This window comes from Manis javanica, chromosome 1, assembly GCF_040802235.1.
Source record: "Manis javanica isolate MJ-LG chromosome 1, MJ_LKY, whole genome shotgun sequence".
Taxonomy (NCBI): domain Eukaryota; kingdom Metazoa; phylum Chordata; class Mammalia; order Pholidota; family Manidae; genus Manis; species Manis javanica.
Window position 1 is genome coordinate 88051462 of NC_133156.1, and position 26969 is coordinate 88078430.

Genomic DNA, 26969 nt, shown 5'->3' on the forward strand with positions numbered 1-26969 from the left:
AGCAGGCCGGTGTACTCTGCATTACCGAGGGGTCTACGTTGTGCATTTGGCCACCCTGCAACGCTATCAGGGATCTAAGAGGCCTGAGCGCCCCATCTATGCCAATCTAGCCCCTACCCTCGCCCTTCTCTGCTAATGCGGAGGCAAACCTAAAGCAGAAGCTCAGGGGAGTTCCTAGGTAGCAAAAATGTGAACAATTCAAAGCAGAAGCCAGCAGGTAAACTCCCCCCCCTTGTTTCCCAGATGGACTTTCCAAGATATATTTGGTGCTGTATCCCCACACACGGTGTAATTATTCAGCTCCCAATAAATACGTAAGTTAATGAATACTGAAGTAGGTGCTGGTTTCAGAGTGGGTGTGACACTTCATTTCCTGCAGAAGTTCAGAGTCCAGGAGAATTGTACTGATTATATAACTTGCCATCTGGGCTAAGCATTTTAAGTTCTCCAAAAGGAAGACACAACCACATATTAAAAGTATTAAAATATTTAAACAGCCCCAAACCATGTGCCCTGTCTCCTAGGGGAAGCTAAGATGTGATGTTTTGTGGTACTCTGAATTGATTAAAACAAAACTACCACCCTTAAAAAATATAAAATCAACAGAGATAGGTTACTGTATGCTCACCACATGCTAGGTAGCTCTAAGCATTTGACATTAACTACCTCCTGTATCATTAAAAATTCCTTCAAAGTAAGCATTATTATCTCCTTTTTATAGATGAGAAAACAAAAGCTCAATGAAATTGACTAACTGGCTCAGGGGGTGACCCGGTTGTATTTGCTTTCCTGTTACTCATGATTGTCTTAAGCAGGCATAAGGAAGGCACCTTTGCAAGGGTCCGGCATAGAACACACATCAAAAAACGTCAGTTTCCTTTCCTCTATCTTCTTCCTCTCTTTCAAGAGCTCTTGGCAGTTTACCAGGGAGCAGAAACTTTCTAGGTTATAGGAGTGGCAATCCTCTTGTCAGCAATCAGCCATATCATTTGCAAGCAGAAAGCAATAGCCTTCATATGGTGAAGGGCAGATTAAAGTGAGGAAAAAAATAGGTAAACACAATTCTTCCTCCCAAGACTGTGAAATAACTTTTAAGGGTTACATGCAGGGGATAAAAGTGACTCTTTCCCAAACTACAGGCAGCTCTTTCCACGAGTCCAGGTTTCTAGAGAGAGATTGGTGGCCACAGAACTATGTGTACCAATGGAAAAGACCTTTTTTATGAGGCTGGGCAATATTCCTCCCTTGGAAAGAAATTGTCAAGGACTCAGTTCCTATCAAACATTCCTCTCCCCAGTGATCTTACCATTGTGTTCCAAGATACATTCTGGTTCCATTAAATTATCTAATATTTTTTCTCTTCCCAAGAGCCTGTCAGTGCTGCTTGGGACTTTGTGAGGTTTCACCTTTTCAAGACCTGAACCCATTCCAGCTGACCATCCAAGGAGTTTGTCATTGTTTCTACTCGTCTTCTGGCCAGTGAGTTGCCTACAAAAAGCTCTACACTGTGTAGGTTCAGAAGCCAGCGAGTCAGACAATGTTGGAGTGGGGTGGTATTTTACAAATATAAAAGTCTTAAGCAGAGGTTCTTATTCCTAAACAGGGCAACAAACTCCTATGCCAACTGAGATCCTTCATCATAAAAGAGCCCCTAGGACTGTGTGAGGCACGGACGGTTCATCACAGAAAGCTTTCACTCTACGGCATTAATGTCATATATGTTTAAATACATGTTTCATGTTTACATCTTGCTGTTATATGACTTGAATGCACATAAATCTCAATGTCAGGGTCACTTTTAATTATAATGTGGTATGTTTTTCTCTCTCACAATCCTAACTTGCATTCACTGGAAGAAATTTTCAGAAATGTTCACTTCTCTAAAGGCCCCTCTACCTCTGGTCCAGTACAGAGGATGAATTTGCTTCTAGTCTCCTGATACCTTAGAGCTTTGATGACACTCCAGGATCCTGGGTTTCCCCCACATCTATTCATCAGCATGAGTAGTTTAATACCTGTGCATTTATAATGAAACACCAGATGAGAAACTTAGAAGTAAATGGGAGTATCCAGGTTCTATGATTGGAATATTCCTCCTTCGATCATAGAAACCAGGTAGTCTTAAAAACAGAGCCAAGAGCAACTGGCCTCTGTCCTCAGATCAGTTCCCACTCACCAGCTGCTCACTTGCTGTGTGACTGCGCAGTGTGTGCCCATGGCAGGCCTGCCCCATGCTCTGCTCCTCAGCACCGTCTGGGGGCTTCACCTTCTGGGGCCTGCTGGACCACCTCCCCCTTCCCATGCTTTTCCTTCAAGCATGGCTTTCTTTCCCTCTAGGCTTATTTGAGTCCATTGCTACCTATGTCATGACACATTTTTTAAAAGGCAGATGTCCATAACTACATGGCAATCTTTAACATTAAAATCTCCCGATTTTAGCTGGAAATGATTCTCTCTTTGTTTCCCAATTAGGAAATGAACTAACAGGAAAATCTTTACAATTTTCAGGGTTGTGAAGTAATCCTTTTTATTTCTGTTTCTTTCTCATATATGCCATGATGTTTTTTTTCCACAAAGAGAATGATAGCCTTTCTGCAGCGATGGCTTGATTTAGGTCTTACTATCCACTTTATTTATTTAAATAAAAATATGGAACACTTCACGAATTTGCATGTCATCCTTGCGCAAGGGCCATTCTAATCTTCTCTGTATTGTTCCAATTTTAGTATATGTGCTGCCAAAGCGAGTACCCTACTTTATTTTCTAATCATTCAGACATGATTTTTTTTAAATATAAACATATGGAGTTCATACATATAAACATAAGTATCTGATATGGTAGGTTATTGAAAACCCTAAGAAATTAATTACCAATCATTTCTCCTATAATAACGATCTTCCATGCTGGGGCAGGGACCCTTAAGCATAGTGCAGGTGGAGTGAATTACTTGGCAGGGGAAATTTGATCATGGATCAGTAGTTTTCTTGCACTAGGTTTGTTTTCCACAAATCTATGTACTAGCTTGCAGGAAAGATAAATTAGTGCCCTAGAGATCCAGGTGACCCAAACTAGGACTCAAGGTCTGGCTGTCTGCTCAGCTACTGGGGCTAGTGACCCCACTGGTATCAGTCTGCTTTAGTTGATATGCTCAGGGCTAAACAAAGACTTGTTTTGTATTGGCTTCATGAGGAGAAAGATGTCAGAGGTAGGAGAATTTATGGGGTGATGGTGTAACAGCTATTCCCTATCTGGCTTCATGGGTGGTCATTTAATTCTTTTGATGAAAGATGTGGAACCAGAAGCCAAAGGAGCTTTTTTACAATAGATGGGGATTCTGGGTTGAATGAGGCTGCCCTGGGGCCCAGGTGGCACAGGGATGGGACAGGTGGCATCTTTTTCAGCTCTTTGATAGGGAAGTGGTGGCTTCAGAAGGCTGTCAGGCAACATTCTTGACAGAAACAGTGGTGACCCTGGTAAGGTCTCTCCCTCAAGTGGCCTGGAGATGGCGAGCTTGAATAAAGATGTTGAGGCAGAAAATGCCTGGGTTTGTTCCTGAGCACATATTTCTTGGGACTTTTAAAATACATTGTGAAGACCTTGCAAGGGACAAGAATTTTGGGTGGGTAGCTGGGACACCCCCTCAGTAGAACTGTTGCGTGTTTTGTTTTTAACTTGTTTTTTCTTTTACAAAATAGCAAGGAGGTAATGTGTGTGTGTGTGTGTGTGTGTGTGTGTGTGTGTGTGTGTGACAGCTTTATTGAGATATAATTCACACACCAAGTAATTCACCATCCAAAGTGTACTTCTGAATATTCTTTTAAAACATTCACATTATTGTGCTATAGTAAATTGGGTTTTAATGTTATTATAATCTCTTTTGTATACACAAGGTGATGAAGCCTAAGGAAAGTTGAGTTTGATTAAACTAGTTGAGTTTTACTTGGACACATTGCCTTGATGTCAGAAGCTGTTTTTCCCAAGAGATGCTGTCAGTGCTTTATAATAATAATAATAACAACAACAACAACAAGTATGTAGCAATGAGTGCTAATTACATCTCAGGCATTATGTTAAACTCTTTATACATATTATATTGTGTTAATCTTCACAACCCAACAAGGTAGGTATTATTAACCACCTTTTAAAAGCAGAGACACTGAAGTTTAGATTGGTTAAGAAACTTGACCAGGTCTAAGTGACTGAGCCAAGATTTGAACCCATGACATCCTGCAAAAGTTAGAATCAGATTCTACTCAGTGCTATACTTCCAGTATCCCTACCATCTACTAAAATTTCTATTGCTTATTGATGCCACACTTCTAATTCTCAAATAGAATTTGCACATCTTAAGCCTGATGAACAATAAAGCCCTGGGTTGCCTTAGGTGGCAGCTCCAATTAAGTGGTAGTGGCCAGTCAACTGAGGTCTGCACTCACCTACCAGCACTGGCAGAAAGCTCTCAAGATTGATTGGGAATGTCTGGCACAGGTGTTCTGAGGGGATGGGTAATGTGAAGGCTTCTCAGAGCCAATCTCAAGGGTCTTTCCTGGTCAGAACACCCTCACTTCCCTGACAAGTATCCAGTCAAATGTCCCTGGAGGCACAAACTTTCAGAATGTAGTTTTTAAATATTGATGTTTGAAAAACAAAGAGCATAATAAACTGCTTACATACAGAGAAAAGGAATAGCAGTCACTCACAGTCATAACCATTCAACCACTGAAACCAGGCTTTATCTGAAAATGTATTAATAATTTTAAAATCTGAAAATAAACATAATGGAATACCTAAGTTTACTTAGATGTTTTTATAGAGTGGAAAAAGTGAAGATGGCCTTTAATAGTTACTCTAATAAAGTACCACAAACTAGGGAGCTGAGAACGATAGAAATCTATCGTTTCAGAGGTCTGAAATCTGTAGAGGGATCCTTCCTTGCCTTTTTCTAGCTTTTGGTGATTTGCCAGCAATGGCTGGCATTCCTTGGCTTGCAGCCACACAACTTCAATCTGCTCGTTCTTCACATGGAATCCTACTCTGTGGAGTCACATGGAGGAGGGCCACCCTACTCCAACATGACCTCGTCTGAACTAGTTACATCGGCAATGACCCTATTTTCACATGAAGTCACATTTTGAGGTACTCAAGTTTAGGAGTACAACATGTTTTTTGGAGGTGATACAACTGAACTCACAACAGCCTTTAGACCAAAGAAAGGTCTGGCTGTGGGATCGGGAGCTAAGGGGACCAAGAATGACTTATGGGCCAGCTGCTAAAATGTTACAGACCAAAATGTGGCATTGCTGCATCAGGGAAGGACTTCCAAAGACATGATGGACTGAGCTATTGGACTCTACTCCACACACGAACATTCTGGACAACAAAGAAGCAATATGGTCAAGTTTAGAAGAAAGACAGGATTCTTTCCAGAAGTTGCAAATGAAGAAGTCAGAATGGTAAAGGAGTACAAGGCTGTAGCAGACAGATAGATGTCCCACCCCAAGGGAGGGACAGGCCATAGAGCTGCAAGTGACATAGAAAGCCAAACTGAAATGTCTGCAGGCAGACCCTCAAGGCTGCCCCCCTCACACAGAGTGGACTAGAAAAAATACACGTGTCAGTTTAAGAAGTTATAAGAAAGTCTGTTATCTGCTTGGATGCTAGGTGTAACAACAGACACAAACAGTCTTTAGTGGGAAACCCAAAGTTCAAGCTTTATCACATAGAAGTGTGAGGTCCAAATGTATACAACCTACATGACACAGAAATCCTAACCTGAGAAGCTGACAGAAAAATTGGTCTAAGACCAGTGAAAAAAGCTGGAAAAAATGCATAACTATCCTATGGTGGTTCATCCAGAAGCCAGGTGCACAAGATTCCCAGAGATGCTACCCACCTGGTCATGAACACGAGCCTACAATGAACGATTAGAACCCACCTGAGTTAAAAGACATCTCTCTGCAATGCCTGCTGGACTCACAGGAAAGGACCCTCAAGGCTTCCTCCCTCTCGCTTCTGGTTCTGCAGTAAACCATCTGCTCACATGAACAGGAGCAACTGTACTCCACACAAGCTGCCACCCAGGCTTCCTGAGGCAGCACCCCAATAGGCCCTCAGGAAAGAGATGGTAAGTACCACTACCAGTGAGAACAGAATCCGTGCCACCCCCAGGAGACTGTGATATATCCTTCTGGTTTCCTAAGATCTTATTTTTTATGAACATCAAAGTTACAAATCAACCAATGTAATTAAAAGGCACCGCAATTGCCTTTACCTTAGGATATTCGCTGTGGCTTTCCTTTCCTGAGGAAGAAGGTCTGGGTCTCGCAAAACTTCTTCTAGCAAATTTAGGACGTTCATCTTTAGTTCGTTATTGAGTTCAAAATCCTATAAAATAAAATATGTCTTTTTAAAAAGTTTTAGTTTTGAAGGATTTTGCTCCATGACATGTGACACCATTCCCCATGACACATTCTCTAAAACCTATATGTGGAAATTAAAATGTATGGACCCCAGACCTGCCCCAAGAGATCATGATTTCATTGGTTTGGGATGAGGCCCTTTTGTTGGTATCTCTGACAGACTGTGCAGGGAATGAGAATTCCTCAGAGACAGGTGCTTCCCTTTTCCTGGAACACTGTGCCTCCTTCCCACATTTATTCCTATTTGTCTTTCAGGTCTAGAAGGTGAGCCTTATCCCAGGAGCCTTCTTCAGGTGACCTGGTGGGGTAAAGAGCTTTGCCTTAGCACCCCCATGGTGCTCCATATCATAACTTACTGTTGTGAGGGTCAGTTTAATTGTCTGGTTTCCCACTGGACCATGAGTAACATCAGTAACTGGGGCACAACAAGAGCTCAAAATAATGTTTATTGCAAGAATAAAATCTGTCATTTGGGCAGTGACTTGAGTGAAGAACTTCCATACAAATATGCTAAGGGCTAAAGAATAATGATACTCAGACTGATGGGCCCATGTCAAACAATCACAGAAGAGAGACTGAAGAGGTACCCACTGGGCAAAGCTGGGACAGTATGAGCATCAGAATGAATAATGAGAGCAATAAATAATAGCCAACTGAATCAGAAGTCCCTACTGATGCTCACAAACAAATAAAGAGATAAATACATAAAGAGGGTGGAAGAAAAACTATTCTTCATAGTGGAATTCTAGCTGATCAATGCAAAGGAATGAAAGAGTTAGAAAATCACCCTTTTTGACTACGTCAGTTATAACGATGAGGCAAGGGTCATGAGTGGATGCTGAAATTTATTGGGAAACAGAATTAATAGCATCAGAGTATCCACCCCCACACCCCTCAATTAGAAATTATTTATTAATTACGAAGGGAGAATCTGGCAGACACCACCTTATCCAAGTGATCAGAGTGACCACCACCAATAACAGAGCAACCAACATCATGTATCTACTAACATAATGCTCTGTGAAGAATCATTGCTTTGCATTTCCCCCCAAAATGCAATAATCTCACATTTGCATCATGAGGAAGCATTGGCCTGCATTCTTCAAAATGCTAATGCCATGAGAAACAAAGAAGAACTGAGGAATGGCTCCAGCGTAAAGGGCACCAAAGGAACCAGAGTGAAATGCAACATGTGAACCTGAGTTAGATCTTGGGTAAAGAGGGAGATGCTCTAAAGTGCGCTGCTGGGACAACTGGCAAAAGCTGAGTCAGGACCATGGACTAGTTGAGAGCATTCTATCAATGCTCAGTTGTCCTGAATTTGATCACTGTACTGAGGCTATTAAGAGCAGGTCCTTGTTTTGTCAGGGCAGGGGTAGAAGGGGGTGTAGAGAGAGGGAGAGGGAGGGAGAACACAAATGTGGCAAACACATTAACTATTAGTGACTCTAGATGTATATTACTATACTTTGTTTTATTCGGGCATTTTTTATGATTTGAACATTTTCAAGGTACAAAGTTGAAGAAAAAGAATAGAAAGGTAAAGATGTAGGTCTTGCACTTCTTTACTAAGTGCATTCTTATAAAACACCAGCAGGTAGACAATAATGAGCTTGGCAGGTGTTCAGAAATGAACTGAGCAGGCAAGTCCCACGTTTAGAGATCTTACTCTATAGACTGTCTTGTATGTGCAGGTCTGAGTATGTATTTCCCTCCTATATAAAGTTACTCATTGTAACTACATTTTAACTTTAAGGAAAGTAATTTTGGAGCACTGATACTCTGAGTTTTTTTACCTGATTGGAGAGAACATTGCTAAGTGCAGTGAATCCAATAGAAGGAAAACAGTATACTTTTACTACATTTAGTAAATTAGGGACAAAAAGGTCCATGATTCCACAAATTATAGACAATGCAAAAGTCTAACCTAACTTGAATCGGGTATTTTTGTGCCTCCATTTGGTGGAGAGCTAAATAATAGATTTTTCTCAATATTTCACTTTCACTGTTTGACAATAAGCATCATTTCTTTGGGAACAGGAACCATTGGGGGCCAGAGCAACACAGATATTAATGCCTTTTATCAATCTGAGGCCTTCAGATGATATGTTTTCCTAAAATGTCATTTACTGTCCAACAGCTCCTTGGCTATTGATTTTTGTTTTAAAATATATGCCAGGAGAAGAGAGTAATAATCTTGTGGCTTTTTTTTTCTTTGTCCCATGTCCTCCCCCACTTCAAGGTAAAGAGAATGTTTGTAAACGTTGATGATCTCACCTACAACAATCTCTGGGCACTACCAAAGGATTTCTCAGCCTGTTATTAAGAATCTGTTTCCTTAATGAACATTTGATATTTTTGAGTGAGATGACCGAACCCTCCTCTAGCTATCTTGAGTCTCTAATGACGCAAATAATCTGATTATCATAAATGGATTAGTGTGAAGGACATCAGGCCAGTGTTTAGACCTTGCTCAGGGCTAATTAGTGGTTTAATCAACAAGCAAGCATCATTGAACACCTACTGTGCCCCATCCTGGGCTCAACAGGAGGAACGCTTCTGAGACATAAGGAAAGCAAGTTGTGTGAAAGGTCTTGTTAAGGAAAACAGAATGTAATTATTTTGAACTCTGGGAAGACTAGCTTGAGAGACACCTCTGAAAACTTGATGAAATCTGCCCCGACCTTATAGGAGCATGATGAATGGTTACAGGAAATTTGCCCTACTGCTGACATAGCTAATATAAAGCAGATTATCTAATGATGGCTCAGTATGAAGTGTAAGAATTCTCACCCATAATTTCCCCCTTCATTTGCACAGGATTTTTTTTTTCATATTTGAAGTGACCTTCTGTGCATGATTTTAGTTTTTCCCAGCTGTTTGGGGCAGGGGGAGGCGGGCAGGCAACGCAGGAACCACCACACGGGCCGCTGAGGCTGAAAGGACGTGATCACGGGCCGAGAGGAGACAACGCAGGTCTTCCGTCTGACTCCAGGAGGAGTCCTTCGCACCTGAGCCTCTCAGTCACGCGTCCACGAATCAGCACAGACTCTGATGTAGCAAGTCTGGAATGGGGTTTGAGGCTGTACTTTTCTAATGAGCTCCTGGGTGATGCTAATAACGCTTTGAGTGGCAAGACCTCGCCACTGTTTATTTTTTCAAATTCATGCAAAAAAAACAACTCCTCTAAGCCTGACTGAAAAAATCTGAATCCTCTGACATTCTACATGGAATGTAAAAAAAACAAAAAAATCTTAATCGATGCATGTGAAAATGCAGAATTGGACATTTCAAAGTCCCTGCTAAATACATAGTAGCTACTCTTCAATAGAAATTTGAAGCAGCTAAAAGGCACCAGCCCTATTTAAATCCAGAGAAAGATTATTCATAATAAATCTGACAGCCATTTTGTAATTATTTGGAATCTAATGTAGTTTTAGCTACATTTTTGGCCCTGAAATGGGAATGAGACGAGGAGGAAACACTGGCTCCTTGGCAGAGGCAGAAGTTGGGGAGCCACACGATGGCGCTCGCAGGTCGCCCGGCTGCTCGGGCCTGTGACTTGGACCTGGCCGGCGGGTGTAGAGAGAGCAGGGCCCTGAGCAGGGAAGTTGCCTGCGAAGGTGAACGAGCTTCACGGTCCAGATGAGCAAACCCTGTGACATCCAAGAGGAACCGAGGCATTCATTCACTGAGGTCATCACAGCACAGTGGGCTTAGTTTTTGTTTTCCAATTTATGAGGCAGGAATGAGGAGGCAGAAGGGTAGAAAAAGGAACCCTCCCTGCTTTCAAAGGTGGGAGCCCAGAAAATGTGAGACTTTTACATTTCAGTCTCTAAAAAGGAGACTATAGCTCTTACTCTTTCAGCAATTACTGGGCACTTCAGTATATGAAGGCTCTGGCGGAGAGGCAGAGCAGCGAACAAGCCGGGCGGATGGGCGGAAGAAACATCGACCAATGAAACCCAGGGAGAGAGGCTTGAGGGGGACGCACCTGCGTGCAGGTGAGAGCAGGGCAGCGCCTGCCTGAGCCGCAGGACAGGGGCTGGACCTGCAAACCTAGGCCTGGGAACCCCTTGCAAAGATGTGACAGCTCAAGCGGAGTGCCAAGAAAAGGAGTGTGGCACACAGCAAATGCTTAGGAACCAACTGTTACCAGCCTTTTGATGATGTTAGGATCCTCCTCAAGAGAGAAGCTAGTGTGAGATGAGGCTATTTTACTAAGATTTTATTCACTCCACTCAAACACATGCACAAATAATTAGAAACTCAGTATTTTCCCTAGGGTAGTTATCAACTCCTGAGGTAATTATCGTAACTAAGACTTAGTGAGAGTTTGCCACATGCTAGGTGATATTTTAATCACATTGTTTAATTTAAGCCTCAACAGCAACATAGTTGCAATCATTCCCATTTTATAAGGAAGCCAAAGTACAGTTAATCTGAGTGTCTTGTCTAAAGTCACACAGGTAGCAAGTGACAGACCCAGGACTCAAACCTAGGCAGTATTGGCAGAAGCCTGAGTTTTTAGCTGCTATACACAGACTCTCCCAAATAATTGGCTATCAGTGAATTAGTGCTGGTGGCTGGGGATGAAAGACACATCAAATACAAGCTGGTCACCATGCTGAGTCTGGAATTATTTCTCACCCATACTAACAACCATTTGAGACAGAGATCTTGAGACTCAGGTGTGTATTAAAAAGACTAGATCACACAATGGAAAAATAATCTATGAGGCAACAGATCATATTCTCCAGCATTTTAAAACTGATCCCTGTTGATAGCTTAAGCATCTTGGATATTATAGTCCTTCTTTTAGGGTAGCAGGGTAATAATTAGTAATATATCACATATGGCCAAGGGAACTCTAGGATACTGGGAAAATCTGATGCAATAAACAGTTTGAGGGTAAAGAGAACTATGAGTGCAATTTTCTCGCTATAATCAGTACAGTGTATTCCTAACAGTGGCCAGAGTTTTTAAAAGGAAAGTGGAAATACTGATGAATGGAGTAAAGCCACATAAATAATTTTAAAACCTGGAACAAAGGGCTTATAAAGAAGACTCAAAAATAAGAGCCTGGGGTTTGACTTAGTGATTTACAAGAAAATGAAAAGCATGATACTGTTTTCTGTTTTCTTTGACTACAAAAGATGAAGAATTTAATTTAAATTGTGGTGTAGGTTTAGGTTAGATGGGGCCATTTTGTTACCTGAGAAACTGAGGCAACGATGCTGAATGATCTTCCCAGATCTAAGCAAATCAACCTTGGCAGGTCTAGGGTGTACTTGTCTGGATTCCTGACTCTAATGAACTAGAGATAAAGCTCTAAACCAGTGTGGTTTTCAGCTCTTTTGAGAAGGGAATCTGGATTCAGAACTTTAATAGTGAAACCTGATCCCAGGGAAGACTGTACTGACTAAAAGCTGGCAGGGGAGACTGCTGCACAGCACCCACTCACTTGTCACCAATCACTGCCAGGCTCTGCGTGCCTCTCACCACCTCTGGGAAACCTTGACCCTGAACTGGGGTTTCTCACTGGAAAAGTGAAAGCAGGGTTTTTAAAGTATTTCCCATCATCTAACTCCAAAAGTATTTTAAAAGCCTCTTTGCCCTACACAAAGAACAACCTAAGTGAAAAATGTGACAAAGGACATCAAGTTTGGAATGAAATCATCCAAAGCAAAACCATAGTAATTCTAACTTCCTAATACTGTTGAACAGTTTCTTGCTATTAATTACTCATAAGATTCTAGGATCTGCAGAGGAACAGAATAAATAGGAAATTGCACCTGTCTCTCATGTAACAGCTCGTGTACCAGGAAAAGGTAGCAAACCTCAGATAGAGTTAAACTCCCAATTTGGTGAGCCCAGAGGCTCCTGTCCTCAAGTATTTGCTGAATGAATGGACAAAAGTCCATAGGGTGGGCACTTAACTTTGAGACAAATGGTGATATGCTGTCTGATTCTTCCTAAACTGGTGGTTTGGAAAATTAGTTTAGCAGATGTGAAGTGGGAGTCCACCAGGAGAAGGCACAATGCAAAATGTGGAAGATGTGTTAGAACAAAAATAACTGCGGAGAGGCAAATGGCAATGAATGATACCAACTCGGCAAGAAGGAAAAAGCCACGCAGAAAAGCATTCATTCAATTGTTTTCTAGTGAGTGACTCTGCGTTTGAATGAACTGCTAAAATTCAACCTCTAGACCTGAACAGCTATTCTTATAAGAAGTTTAAATACTGCCCCCACAACCTTGAAATCAGATAGTTTCCAAGCTCCTACCTTTAAGCCTCAAAAGAGAATCAATTGGTTTAAAAAGCATCTACCAGAAAAAATAATTTTTCTAGATGCCATGTTTCCCACTGGCTTCTGGACATGTGGTTAATTGTTATGGATTGTAGCTTTCAAGACAAGGACAAAGACTAGCAGGAAAAAAAAAGGTCTCAAAGGGTCTGCTTTTAATCCTGATTTTTTAATTTTCCTAGTTAATTAACATCACATACCAACAAAATTATCTTTGAGTTTAACTCAAATATAAGCCTTAGGAAAATACTAGAAGGTGGTCTATAAGTTATACTTTGTTTCCTGATCCATAAGAGGGAAAAAGACAGATAAAGGAAGTTGGTAGGCAAACTACATCATCTCCTTCCCCACGGAGATGCTGGATTCAGAGTCATAGAAATGTGGGAGTGGAAGAGCCTTTGACATTCATCTCGGGAGAAACTTATGCAGAGACTAGGAGATACTGGTCGGTAGTTTCTGAGAGAAGAGTGGGCAGGGAAAGGTACACAAGGAAAAGGGCAACAGGCGAGGTGAACCCTTAGGGACCAAATGAACTTCAGGGTGAAGCTGGTTCCTGGAGACCTGAGGCATCACTGCAGTGGTGGAGCAGCGCTGGTGCAGGGAGGGTTCTGAGGACTCGGCCCTGCATGCCAGGGTCTCCAGAAATGCTCCCAAAGTCCAGGAGTGGCTATGAGCATGCAGAATGCAAATTAGGGACAATAGAGCTCTCCATGACACTTTCGTTAGAGTCTCCTACAGCAGATAAGAAGCAACTGGTGTACATAAAATCCCACATGTTGCTTCTCAGTGTTTGTCAACAAAATCCACCCACAAAAGGGAAAGAATCCCACTAGTTCTACAGGGAAAAACTAAATTTCTGTCTTAGCAACTAATGGAAACTGAAAAATAAATTCCATTTAAGGCACTGGCTTCTTAAACTCTTAATTCTATTCACACTGACTTAAATAAATCCTGTTGTAAATGTCTAGCCAAGTGCTTTCTTAAGACAAGATGGGGAGCTTAAAGAGAGTTTAAAGGATAACAACAGGGATGTATAAAAGATAAAAACTTTGGTAAGTAGTTAAAGGAACTAGGATCTTCTTACTTGTTTGTCTCAGCTGAGAAAAGTTAGAAAATGAAAATCTATCTTCAGGATTAAGAAAAAGAAAACACATACTTACCAGATAATAGTTTCTTACACTTCATATTTTCTAGAGCAATCTGACAAATAATTCATTTGTGCATAAGAAGCCCATACAGATCATTTTGCCAATTATACAAATGAGGACGTTAGCAAGCTAACACTGGAATCTAAACTAGAATTCAGATTTCCAGATTTCTCTCTTCACCTGCCTCATTTTTGACCCAGCAGCTAAAGTGAAATGTGATGCCCCAGGTGGTTTGTTCTGAGGGTAAAAGGAAAGGACAAATGTTGAGAAAGTAATACAGCAGGACTGAATACTATCGGGATGAAAATAAGTACCAGCCTGTGTGTCCAGGCAATAGGGAGGAGCAAAAAAAAAAAAATTTAAGTTGCTGGCCTAATTAAATTAAATAGCACATTCTCTGTTTCATTCTGGCTGCCTTCTTGGGAAATCTGAGTTTGTAAACAAATGCCAGTTTGTACATGGTGGACATTTGGGATTTTGTAGCTTAGATTTGCAGAGGTCAACCAGAATGGTGTGGATGACTAGAACAAATGGGCACTGCTTACTAAGGATAAGACTAACACAAAAAAGTGTGTAGCCCATTGATTACCTTCCCACTTGGTGATTTTATAAAACTGTTTGTAAGACTGAAGCAGTAGACAATGAATTTGTCATTAAAAAGAACTATTTCACAGCTGCCAGCATCTCATATTGCAACTAAATTCTCTCTTCCTGTTCCCAGCATCAACATCAGCACCCATGGCAGAAGCAGGCCCCAGGAGCCTTGCTGTACTTTGAGGGCCCTGAGCAGTGTGGCAGCAACCTAATTCACCTGTCAGGTAGGGTCTGACTTTCCCAGCCCTTCATCGTGGACAGTGCTAGTTCCAGCCCGCGCCACAGCCAGTGCCCCACGGAGGCTCGCACAGGCGCCTGCTAATCACCACCTGCATGTCTGAGGCTGCAGTGTTCACTGGAGGGAGCAGCACGCCACCCTACAGCAACCTTTAGTGTATACAAATCCTTTGTTTAAGCAACTCAAAATAGACTCTGGCATGAAAGTCACTTTTCTGACAGTGAGAAACAGAGAGAGAAATCCTGTTAGTGTTGGCATATGATAGTCTCACTGTTCTGAATCAGAAGTGGGCTTTCACATTTCACATTCTGAGCCGGTGAGAGGGAGAGGCCATGGGGACGGGGTCAAGAGCACGTGCAGGGGGATCTGGCGGCCTGGGTGTGCAACCCGCTTCTGCCCCTTGTTATCTGTGTCATCTCAGGCAAACTACTTCATCTTTCTAAGCTTCAGTTTCCCTACTAATTATTAAATTAATAATTTCAGATTTAAAGAAAGGATAACTATAGTATCTCCCTGCTTTGGAGTGAGGAGTAAATGACTTAATATTTGAACACTGCTTTGAACAGTGTCTGACACATAGTAAATAATACGGTATTTGTCAAATAATTTTTTAAAACCACTGGGAATGTGTCAGTCAGAATGCATCCTTACAGAAGATTACAGTGGGGAATTTGGCTTTCAAGTTGCTCATAAAAGACCAAGGGCCCCACATCAAAACCACGACAATCTCAATCTTCAGGGGGGCTCAGAGCTCATTTCTGTGGCATCCAGTGGCCCCCTTTTCCAGCTCAGTACTAGGGACACATCTCCCCTGGAAGTAGACATCAGGAAATCTCACTCAGCTGTTATGGAGACCTGAGGAAGGCTTGAGGAAGGGTGGTTGTGAAGTCCTGGGCACCCACACCACGGCAGAGAGGGCTGCGGCCCGGGAAAGCATTCTTCCTCCTGCAAAGAGCTCACAGCTCAGGCATCCATACTCGGATAACTGCCTTGCAAGTGGAAAAGATCCATGGCTCAAGGGCAGAGACTGGGCAGTGATGTGGACAGGAAAGCCCCCCAGGACAGACTGTTAGGGGCAGTTAGAGACCAGCAGGGGGCTGAGTCCGAAGACAGGACAGAGCTGGAAGCAGGGCCAGAGCTGTCAGCAGAGACGACAGGAGCTGCCTGCTCAGTCGGTCACACATTTCATTTTTCCACCCACATCAAAAGTCTGTACCCTGCTCGCCTGGCCCAACCTCCGTTTCAGATTTGGAACAAAGAGTTTGTCTGAACTTAGTGCTCTAATCTGATATTGGATTTTGTGTTTTAGTAAGTGATGCCAAAAAGTTTAAAAATTTTAAAGGGCCCCATCATCTGTCAAAATAACAAACAGAAGAGACAAACTGTAAACTCTCATTTTAGGACACCCTGGTGCCCAAATCCTGGAACACACAAAGTGCGGGCCATCACCTCAGTGAGTGAGCAGGGCGGGTTCCCCCTGCACCACCTGTCTGGGGCTGCGGGCTTAGGACCCACACCCAAGGATGCTCACGGGTACGTCCCCTTACTGAGGAAAAGCCATCTTCTCTCACATTTATAACCTCAAAACTGATGTTACATACAAGTTTCGCTTTGTCAATGTAAACCCAATATAGGATGTCCCTCTTCTACGGGCTTTCTGGGGCCCCAGTGCAGAGAACCCCCTCGGGTTCCTGTCTGAGTGGAGTGGGGCACTGCGGGAATGAGGAAGGGATCAATCCTGAGCCCCACGTCAGAGAACCGCGCCTGGCTCTCTGCTGCACTTTTGAGCAGTGTGTGTACATATACTGTAGCCATTAGTCACACATGACTATTTATATTAAATTAGATTAAATAGCATTAAAACCTCAGTTTTTCAGCCACACTAGCTACATTTCAAGTACTCGAATAGCCACAGGTGGCCAGAAGCTACTGTACCCAATAAGGAAAATACAGAATATTTCTACCGTTATAAAACAGTCCCCTCAGCTGTGCTGACTGAACCTCTCTGAGATCTAACCACTTCACTGGTCACAAAGGGGCAACAACATTTTGCCTGACCAGCTGGGTCCAGACCAGAGGCCACCTTCACAAGGCCCTACCAACACCACCATCTGCAGTGTTCTGAGGACCCACCTGTAACAGTTACTCTAACAGGTACTACCTCAGGTAACCCTCATGGCCACTGGAAGGAATAGTGACATCATCCTCACTTTTATAGAAGAAGAAATGGAGGTCTGGAGGAGCTAAGGAGGTTGCTCAGCCACACAGCTAATAAATGCAGGTCAGTGATTTCAGTCCATATAGCTTTGATCCTGAAGCCGGTGCTCTTTACCACAGTCCCACTGCTTTGGAAGTAGGTCATTCTTGTCTGATCTCACATTCTAAAAACATAGCCTATAGTCATGAAAACAAGGGATTGTTTCATTCTTGGCCACTTGTTATTCAGATGGTACCGAGTCTGATGAAGCAAGTCATAACCTGTGGACACAGCTGCAAGCTCCTTTATCCGTGCCATTCTGTAAAATCCTGTGGTCTGTCAAATGCCTTGCACAGGTAGACAGATTATCTTTTCAGAATTACTTGATCAATAAGACAATTCAGGAAAACCAAAATTGCTACAGATTATATATACAAAGCCTTCAAGAGACTTGAGTGCAGATCTGAATTGTCTACAGGCCAGCCTCAAAGTCCCTCCCCTGCCTGTCTGTGCCTGGAAGACAGAAACAGTCACAGAAGCATCTGGCTAAAATCTCTGCAGCCCTGGACCCTACAGACACCTTGGAATTGTGGAAATGACATGTAAGGTCTCCTAGCAGGAAAGGCTTGAGAAGTGTGTGAAAACTCCCTTTACATAGATTCTGTCCACACAGCCCTCATTTCTGGTCCATTTGTGGTTGTAGTTTCTATCTCATTGAGTTTGGAAATTTTAAAACCTAGAAAATAACCTCCAAGACAGAATGAGCAACAGCAACATAAAACGTAAACTTGATTTGACAGCTCTTACAAGGCATCTACCATGTGCCCAGCGTGGTAGAGCCATGAGAGGAGATACTGAGGTGAGAGGGTCAGGCCCTGTCTGAAGGCAGCTCACGGGCCAGCTGTAGGGGGACGGAATGTGCATGTCTCCAGGCCTTCGCCAGAGGGATTCGGTCACACACATCTATGTCACACTTCATGTCGCTCATGCCCCCTCATTCAGCATATCACCTTTTGTTCTCATGACATCCTGCAGGAGGTAAAACAGGGATGGTCACTTTCCTTGTCAGAAGAGGATATTAAAACCCAGCAAGGCCAAGTGACTGACTCAGGCCCCGCAGAAGATACAGTGACAGATCTAGAAGAACACAGGTCCCCCCGACACTGGGCTGCTGCTTCTCTGCTGATCCACAGATGCGGCAGGTGGGGGGAACCCAGGCTGTCCTTGAGGCTTTACTTTCAACAAGAAAGGCAGCAGATGAGTGAGTGAAGAAGCACAATGAAATGAGGAGAGACTAGGGTAAAGTGTATAACAGATGAAAAATTTTAGAACCAGAGAAAACCTGAAACACTCTAGCCTCCCAAATGCTTCTTATAGAAAAGACAAGAAGCTTCCAGGAAAAGAACAGGCATTCGAGAACCACTTAGGTGTTGGTGTGTGTGTGGGTTGGGGGGTGGGGGTGGGTTGAAGCTGACATCCTGGGGGAATTTTATTTCTCTGGAGAAACCAACACCCATACTTTGCAACTCTTTATTTGTCCTGAATTAAGTTCAGGGAAGTATCTGTCAGAATTAGTCACCTTTGATGAGGAATGAAGAACAAATATATGATATTTCCTGCTTTATAACAGGCTCCATTCTCTAGATTATCTGGGGACAAATCTACCTCTTGTTGCTTCACAGTGGCTTTTCTGTTTTCTATAAATTGGTGCCCCTGGGTAGCCCACCATGAAAGGAAAAACGCAATTGTGTGTGTACAATGTTTGGCTGCAGTTTTGAAATGAGTACAACTTCCTGCTCATTTTTTTTAAGCCACTAATTCAAAATAATCAAGTTGCCACAATGCTACATTTCTCCTTGAGTGAATTCAATGTGAATCAGGTGGTGACAAAGCTCTTATCCAAGCCCTTCTTTGTATGAGGTGAAAAGCCAAGACAACAAGGATGAGGGTAATTAGCAGAGTCAGACAACAACCCAAGATTTCAGACCAGCAGCCTCGTCCCACAGCCGGACATGGCCTTAAAGAGAATAAAGACCTTTAGGTAAACTTGGATAAACTCGCCACGCTGAGTTGCTGGTCTTTCTTTAAGTGTGACAGTGGTGAGCTTGCTTAGGGGCCACTGAGTCAATGGCCACACTCACATCTCCTCTGAAGCCGGCGGGTTCAGGCTGTTCCACAGTCAGCAGGCACATGCACGGCCACGTCCATGAGCTGAATCCAGTTCTGTCTGTTTGAACTGTTGGCCAACCCATTACAAGAGCCTGCCTTGCCTTGCTCACACTGCCCTATGGAGCCCAAAGGCTACCACGCAGCCAAAAGCAAGTCAGTAAAGGGAGAAACTTGGACACTAAAGCCAGCAGAAAGTGTTCTAAAGCATTTGCCATTAAGCAGAAATGTTACAGAATCCTGCATACCATGTGTTTACACCAAGAGGGTGATGGAGGACGCACTTGAAAGAGGAAGGCAACAGGAGGTGTGTGGGACGAGGTCATACCAGGGCAACTGGAAACCAGCCGCTAATCCCTAAAATCCCCTGCACATGCAGGAAAGGTAAGAAAGGACAAATGAGTGAGTGGTCAGAATGCCCTGGCCCATCAGGGTAAGCTGTAGACAATAATCATGTTAGGAGAGAAGACTGGATGCCCTAGCCATTTGTACCATCCGCATTTGCCCTGAGGTAGAGAGGGTCTGCGGGGCTGGGGTTCCTCGTGTGGCTCCCCTAACTGAAGTTGTTTACAAAGTGCTTTCCCATGTGTGAGCACATCTGAAGTAACAGGCTGCCAAGTATTGGAACTATCCAAACAAAAGCTAACACCTAGAATGCTTTTTGGATTAGAATGAAAAGCCAAGAGGACACAGTCTGAATACAGAAACCCTTGTTTCCATATCAATCCGCTCTCTAGTCCAGTGACTTGGTACTATTCAACCTCATAGTGCCTGTATGCACATATGTATGCATCTTTGTACAATGCAGCTGTCAAATCAGATGATAGCACCTTACTGTAATCTCTGTTTTACGTGGGGAATTCAGTACACTAACCTCTTCCCAACTATGAATTCTCTTTATCAAAAGTAAAAATAAACCCAGCATATTGTAATTTGCTTTGCAGTTTTTTTTCCAGCTACTCAGAGTCATATGTGAATTGTCAGTATCCTAGTTTGAGATCCTTACAAAAAGAGGGCGCCAGGGCTTGCAAAAAGGGAAGCAAGGCTAGAGTTTTTGAGGGAAGATTTGGAGAGAAGAGGGAGCTGATGTGGGTGAACCTGGCCTTTGACTTGCAGTGTCACTGTGTGAGCCTTGGCATAAGCTGGCACAGGCCAAGCTGAGGGCACGGCAGCGGGCTGAGCAGCACGGGCTCGCCTTCTACTGAAGCTACTGTGCAGCTCTCAAGCCACTGTTGGGCTCCAGGAATCACAAGCCAAGACCGTGAGTCAAAAACCAGAGAGGACCAGGGTGGATGGCCAGATGCAGGAGAAACCTCAGTCTCACATTGTATCTGCAATGTGGCAAACGGGATTTAGGAACAGCTCACTGAGATTATGGACAAGAGGCACTACGCATGACCAATGAGACAAGAACATTTCTTGGAATTTGAGTCTGATAAGATCCATTTTATTTATTGAGGATGTATAAGATGAAATTTTTATCTTTCTTTAATGCGCTGTCCTTGCTTTTAATCCATATTTAAGAATTGTCATGGGCTAACTGGTGGTGAGGTCCAAATTCCACTTTTTCCAATTAGTGAATCCTCCTGCCATAGCTTGGCCCTCATGTGACCCTATCTGATGGACTGTTATGACCAAGGGCCACTCAGTAGGCTCATGGTGGCCTCTCAAATATAACGAAGTGGGACCTGGGAACTCCTTGCCCTTTTCTCTCCTCGTTAGCTAGCTCACATCTTACAGGTCTCATACGTGCTGATCTGAGCCATGCAGGCCCTCCTCTCTCTCCAAAAGTCTCCTTGAGGTGCTGACAGGCCACGTGCCCAGGAGGACAGCCCATTAGTTGAGGGTAAGAAAAGCACAATGCAGGCCTCAAACCAGCAAGGCCAAGGGGGCCCTTCTTTATTTTGTGAAATGATGAAACAGATAGAAATTCTACTTACACTGAAAACACACCAATAGCTAAGAGGCAGGTGTCCTGCCAACATGATGCAGTTTACAGGAAACTAGGAACCAAGCCATCAGAGGGCGTAACACAAAATACTTCCTGATGAGGCCAAGGAAGCAGTCTCCAACCAGATACCAGAGTGTCTGGTACCACAGTGCTGCTTACCTCAGGGGGCACCCACTGTTTACCCTGGGGAGTACCTGCTGCCTACCTCAGGGGGCACCACTGCAGCTGGCACAACTCCTCTTACAGAGAAGGCTCTGTAAGCGGGCTCTGGGATCACATGGTGAGTTGGCACTACTGTGGCTTCAGTGCCCATGGGTGGGTGCTTTTGCCTCAGAAGAGGAGGGAAGAGGGGAGCCCTGTTTTGCTTCCTGCATTAGACCATTTGTAGATCCGAAATAGTGGATGTTGGCAATAATGTGTATTTGTTCTGATCTGTGTGTCCCTCCTACTATTTTTCCCCGACTTGTGTTCCAATTTCAAGGTTTCAAACTCTACTTCTAAAGAATCCAGACATTATACATGCAACAACTTAAAAAGCTGGTTAAACAGAAATCCTTGTGTGATATAATGAGTTACAAGAAATACATATTTGCTCATTCCGATGGCCAAATATGTATTTCCCAGGTATATCTGGTATTTATTCACAGTTCCAGAAAACACTGCAGAGTCTTAAAGGTGAAACAGGTGTTTAGTCATGTTAATGAGAAACTTTTGGACCCACATCCAAGGACGGGGGCTGGAGGCTGAATCAGCCAGTGACCAATAATTAAGTCAGTCATGACTATGCAATGAACCCCTCACAAAACCCACGAGAAGAGGCCCCTCTCCTTCCCCCACTTCTTCTCTCCCACCCCCTCACCCCTCCCTCTCTCCCTCTCCTCTACTTTGCTCTGCTCAGTTGGATCCTGCTTCTCAGTTGGGGAGAGCTTCTGTGCTTGGGGAACCAGAGGCCTCCATGTGCCACTGAGCCAGGCTCCAAACTCCACAAGGATAGAAGCTCCTTTATTTGGGACCTTATGCTGTGTCTCTCTTCACCTGGCTGTTAACTTGTATCCTTCATGGTATCCTTTATTAAACTGGTACACGTGTTTTCCTGAGTTCTGTGAGCCACTCTAGCAATTTAATAGAACCTAAGGGGGAGGTCGTGGGAACCTCCAGTCTGTAGTTTGCAGGTCAGAAGCACAGGTGCTGCCTGGGGCTTCCTGCCGGGTGTCTGGAGAAGGGCGTGGAGGGTAGTCTTTTAGGATGGAGCTCTCAACCTGGGGAATCTGGTGCTGTCTCTGGGCAGACAGCATCAGAATTGACTTGAGTTCTCTAGCACCCTGCTGATGTTCAAGAATTGCTTAACTAAGTATGTGTGGGAAGACCCCCTCCCACATATTTACACATACTAGAACTGGGTCCAAGAACCTGAATGAAGTTATACTTACTATTACTGCTGTGTATAATATTGTTACTGTTATACAGATATGTAAAAAAATACACCAATGCATTTGGTGTCAGAGATATTACACCTTGAAATATAAGGCCGCCAAGTTACCTGTGCGTGCTTAGAGACCCAGTGGCGGAGGACGTTCAGCACTCGGTTGGTGGCTGTTCTGCGTATAATAAACTCTTTGTCACAGGTTCTCTCAGTGTTGTTAAATCCTTAGGAGGAAAAGAAACACACGCATATTGTAGTTAGAGCCAATCCCCAGGGACCTCACTTATTTTAGGACATTGGTTAATGAAATGCACAAATAACCCATCTTGGCAGAGAGGTGCAAGAGGTTTCAGACTGTTGTGAATTCTGCCTACTTACCAATGACACCCTCAGCAGTGACGCCACCATGTACTTACAGGTGCAATTAAATGGACAACATGCACATATTTATTAAAGGCTACAAAAGCTAAAGCTGGTCTAATAATACTTCCATTTATGCCTGTTCTTGTTCTATAATGTAAAGCCCAAGAAGAAATTTCAACAAAGTATTTGAATAAGCATTTGTTTATACTTTCTGCCCCAAAGTCATTATATTACCAATAACCTTTTTAGTATTTGTAGATGGATGAGCACATGTCTTGGCTTCTCAGACAGGAAACCTCCTGTTTCTCTGTCTCTTGGTGTTTCCCAGTCAAGAAATATTGTTTAACTTTTTGGTAGCACTGTCAGATTTATCCCTTTTTCTCCATTCTCCTGCCGAAATCCTAAGTCAAGGTACTTGACACATGGGTTGTAGGTGTTGTCCCCTGACAGTCCTTCTTTTTCCATTCTCTTTGTTCTTCCATTCTTCCTCCATCCACAACTCAATTCAATCCATATCTATGGAGCACCGCCTATGTTCCAGGTCCCTACTGTGTAGGTGCTGGGTTAACAAAAGAGATGTAGACCCTACTCTCATAGAATTTGCTCTTTAAATGGCCCCCAAACACACAAAACACCAAAAATGTATGATTCAAAATGCTGCAAATGAGCAAATTGCCAGTCTCTTCAAGAATAATCTTAAATATCCTTTATCTTGCTACTGCTCCAGCACAAGTACTTCTAATGTCTCCCTAGTGCTCACTGAACCAAGTCTAGAATATTTTCGCAGACATGAAAAGGATCAATTACTTGCTCAAGGTCACAATTTAATAAACTGGAAATAAAAAGGTAAATGCAGGCAAGCAGATTTGCACATACACTATGCTGCATGTCGTGATGGCAGTGTCCACTGAGTATGAACTGACATACTCATGACTGAGAGGTGATGTAGAAGAACGGCTACCATTCCAGGAACTGAACTTTAGTCTGTAGAGGGTAGGTCACTTGGTGTATTAACAAGTACTGGTATATTCAATTGCTTCCATTTTAATGGAATATCAGTTAGCAATATCTTGTTTGCAAAAAAGAGAGAGAACACCCAATGTAAAGTGACTTAAATTAAAAAGGAAATGACTATTTCATATATTTGGAGATGTTCTAGATTCTGATTCCACTTGACTCAGATGCACATGCTGTCCTCGTGGCTCTGTCTCTTTCCCTTCAGTGTCTTCATTCCCTTCTCACTGCCAGGCAGCAAAAATGGGTAAGTCTACAACCTCACATCACACAATCCAGAGGATGAGAGAGCATTCTTTCTGGTAGCTTCCACTGACGAGAGAGAAATTTCTATCCTAGAAGCCTCTAAACAAATCCTTCTACTTAATTGGCCCAAAATGCATCAGACACCTTCCTTGAACTCATTACTGTGGCCATGGCTAGGGGGCAGGGATGGTGGGGAGGTGCATGTGTGTGTGCCTGTGTGTTGTATTGTCAGGGAGGTAAGCTCCTGCTCAGAGTACATGGCCAGGAATGTGAAGAGGCAGTTTCTCAAGTACTCTTGGCAAGATACTAATGAGGCAATGAACAAATGCTGCATAGTGGAGTTTTTTTTTTTAAACCATTTTATCAGTGTGTCCTTATCCTTCAGTTTTTAAGTTCTCCTTACTCAGGTTGACATGAGATTTTCTCTCAGGGCAATTAACTGTAACAATAAAAAAATCCTTCTAGACTGAGGGAAAGAAGCTCAGCAGGTCTATCATTTTGCAATGAAAAATACATGAAGAATGGCAAAAAATCAGTATCTTTGCTGTCATCTTTCAAGGAAATCAGCAACTAAGACTATCATCTGAATTTTTCTTATGGATTTCTCAAAGTGTGTGCCATCTAGGTTCTTAAAGGAATGATTATATACTAAATTTGAAAGAAAAATTATTGAGAACCTTTGTGCATTACTTATTTTCTCACAGTTCCATAAAACACATTTCTTGTTTTTATAGATGAGGAACCTGAGGCTCATAGAACACGGCCCTGCTGATGTATTGATTTCAGACTTATAGCCTCCAGAACTGTGAGAGAATAAATTTTAGTTGCTTTTATTCACACATTTGGGGTAATTTGTTGCAGTAGCCCTAAAAAACTAATACAAGGTCTGAGGAAAAGAGAGAAATCAAGAATGGTTCCACTATTTGGAGCCTAAGCAGCTGGGGAGATGATGATACCATCTAGTGAAAGGGGGAAAAGGTAGGTTTGAGGAAGAAAATCAAGTTTTGTTTTAAACTCAAAGACGTCTCTTGTGAGCATCTAAGTGGCAGTATTTTATTTGCTTTCACTGTGAAATAGGTGACAAGACATATGAGACCTAACAGCCTGAAACTCAAGTAGAAAGATCATGCTGGAAATGTAAATTGAAGAGTATGAACTTTTAAATAGGAGTTAAAACCCTGAGACTGGATGAACCTACTTAGATAGGGAGTGTAGACAGGGGAAAGGGCCAGACAGAGCCCTGTGGCCGTACGGCCAGGGGAGATTTGGCAGAAGAGGAGCCAGCAAAGGAGACCAAAAGGGCGAGGAGAGCAGGTGAAAGGAAACCCAGGCACACTCCTGGGGGCAGAGGAGATGGGTCTCTGCAAGGAGGACATGACTGGCTGGGTCAGACGCTGCGGAGAAGCTGACTAAGGTGAGTGCTTTGGCCTCAGCAAGATGGAGTCCCTGGAGACCGAGGTCGGAGTCAGCTCAGTAGGGGCACAGTGCAACGCCAGGAGAATGGCTGGAGGGACAAAAGAAGATGATGACAGGCAGACATCAAGTGTGGAGAACTACTCGAAGACATTTTGCTTGGAAAGCAAGCAGAGAAATGGCGCAGCTGCTGGTAAAGCAGGCGATGTAAATATAGGCTGGCGCGTTGATGGGGAAACTGACTACGAGTGAGAAAAGGGTAAATTCATGAGAAAAGCTCTTGAGGAGGTGAGAAGGGTGACCAAGGGAAGAGGTGACCCTGGAGCAGTGGGGGACGGCGCTTCAGGGCCACAGTGAGAAGGCAGAGGATGCGTCCAAGCGCAGTGGGCTGGTGAAATCAGGGGAGGAAAAGGTCGTCCACGACCCTTTTTATTTGCTTTCACTGTGGAATATGTGACAAGACTCTCAGCCATGCATGGAGAGGGGTATGGAGATCTGAAGGGAGAAGGTGGGAGGTGGCCATCCTGGAGTGTAGGACAGCAGCCTTACAGGAACTGTCGGGCCGGGCAGAATGCCCATGTGAGTCTGAAGCTGGAAAGCCAGTCCAGGCCGGACAATGGTGGCATCCCTGGAGACCAGCTCCTCTTTGTCCCAACACCAAGGCCGCCTGAGCCTGGCCACGTTCCGTGAGGCCATGCCTGCTCCATCCTCCCCGTCTCTGACCACACCATCAGAACCTGCCAGGCCAGGCTCTGCTTTCCCTCCTGTGCCCTGGAGGTGGCCGCAGAGAGGGTCGGAGTGCAGACGTTCCTGTTCACAGCTGCTCCTGCGGCCTTAAGTTCTGTGCCTGCTTTGAAACTGGAAGCGCTGTGAGGAGAACATTGCTGCCATCCATCCAACTGTGTACTGAAGTGTGCAGCTTAAGACCCTCCTAGGGCTTCAGACTGCTTCTGAGCAGCTCGCTGTATAATTCCACTCCAGTGACTAGTTTGGCAGTGCTGACTGAGGGATGATTAGCCCCAGGTCCCTAGGTAACAGCTTTGGGCCCATCTCTTCACACACTAGGGCAATGCAAAATGGCCCACGGTGCTATGGCAGTGCAGTGTGGCAACACCCAGTGTGAACTGCCGGGTTGTCAGCACACCTCGACGCGCACCTATGACTTGAAGATCACAGTGACCTCAGGAGGGAGATCAGGAGACACATTAACTTCCCTTTCCTGCAAAACCTCAATTCCATCCTCATGCTCTTTCTGCACCCCTGGAGAGAGCAGCAAGATGTGATAGAAGGAACAACAGACCGGAATTGTGTAATGGGCTTTTCTCACCGAATAGCCTTGGAAAAACTCCTTCATTTCTCAAGTTCTCAGTTTCCTCTTTGGTAACAAGAGGTGCTTATCTAGATGCCCCTGAGGTCCCTTCCTCTGTGTCTCATGGACGAAGCTCAGGTTACCCACCATGTGTGTGACACCTTTGCCTCCCTGGCATC

At 43.7% G+C, this 26969-nt stretch overlaps 1 protein-coding gene and 1 non-coding gene across 4 annotated transcripts in view; both read right to left on the reverse strand.

Moving 5' to 3' along the window:
• Positions 1-26969, reverse strand: part of RASGRF2 (Ras protein specific guanine nucleotide releasing factor 2) — a 214684-nt gene that overhangs the window by 24790 nt on the left and 162925 nt on the right. For all 3 annotated transcript variants that reach the window (XM_036999810.2, XM_036999818.2, XM_036999829.2), the window contains exons 18-19: positions 22563-22669; positions 6273-6385 (exon numbers count right to left, since the gene is read on the reverse strand). In XM_036999810.2, coding sequence (XP_036855705.2) covers positions 6273-6385; positions 22563-22669 — 220 coding nt within the window. The remainder of the gene's footprint in view (positions 1-6272; positions 6386-22562; positions 22670-26969) is intronic.
• LOC118968754 (U6 spliceosomal RNA) lies at positions 2644-2750 on the reverse strand. Its single transcript, XR_005056583.1, has one exon. It is a non-coding gene; the product is annotated as a U6 spliceosomal RNA (small nuclear RNA).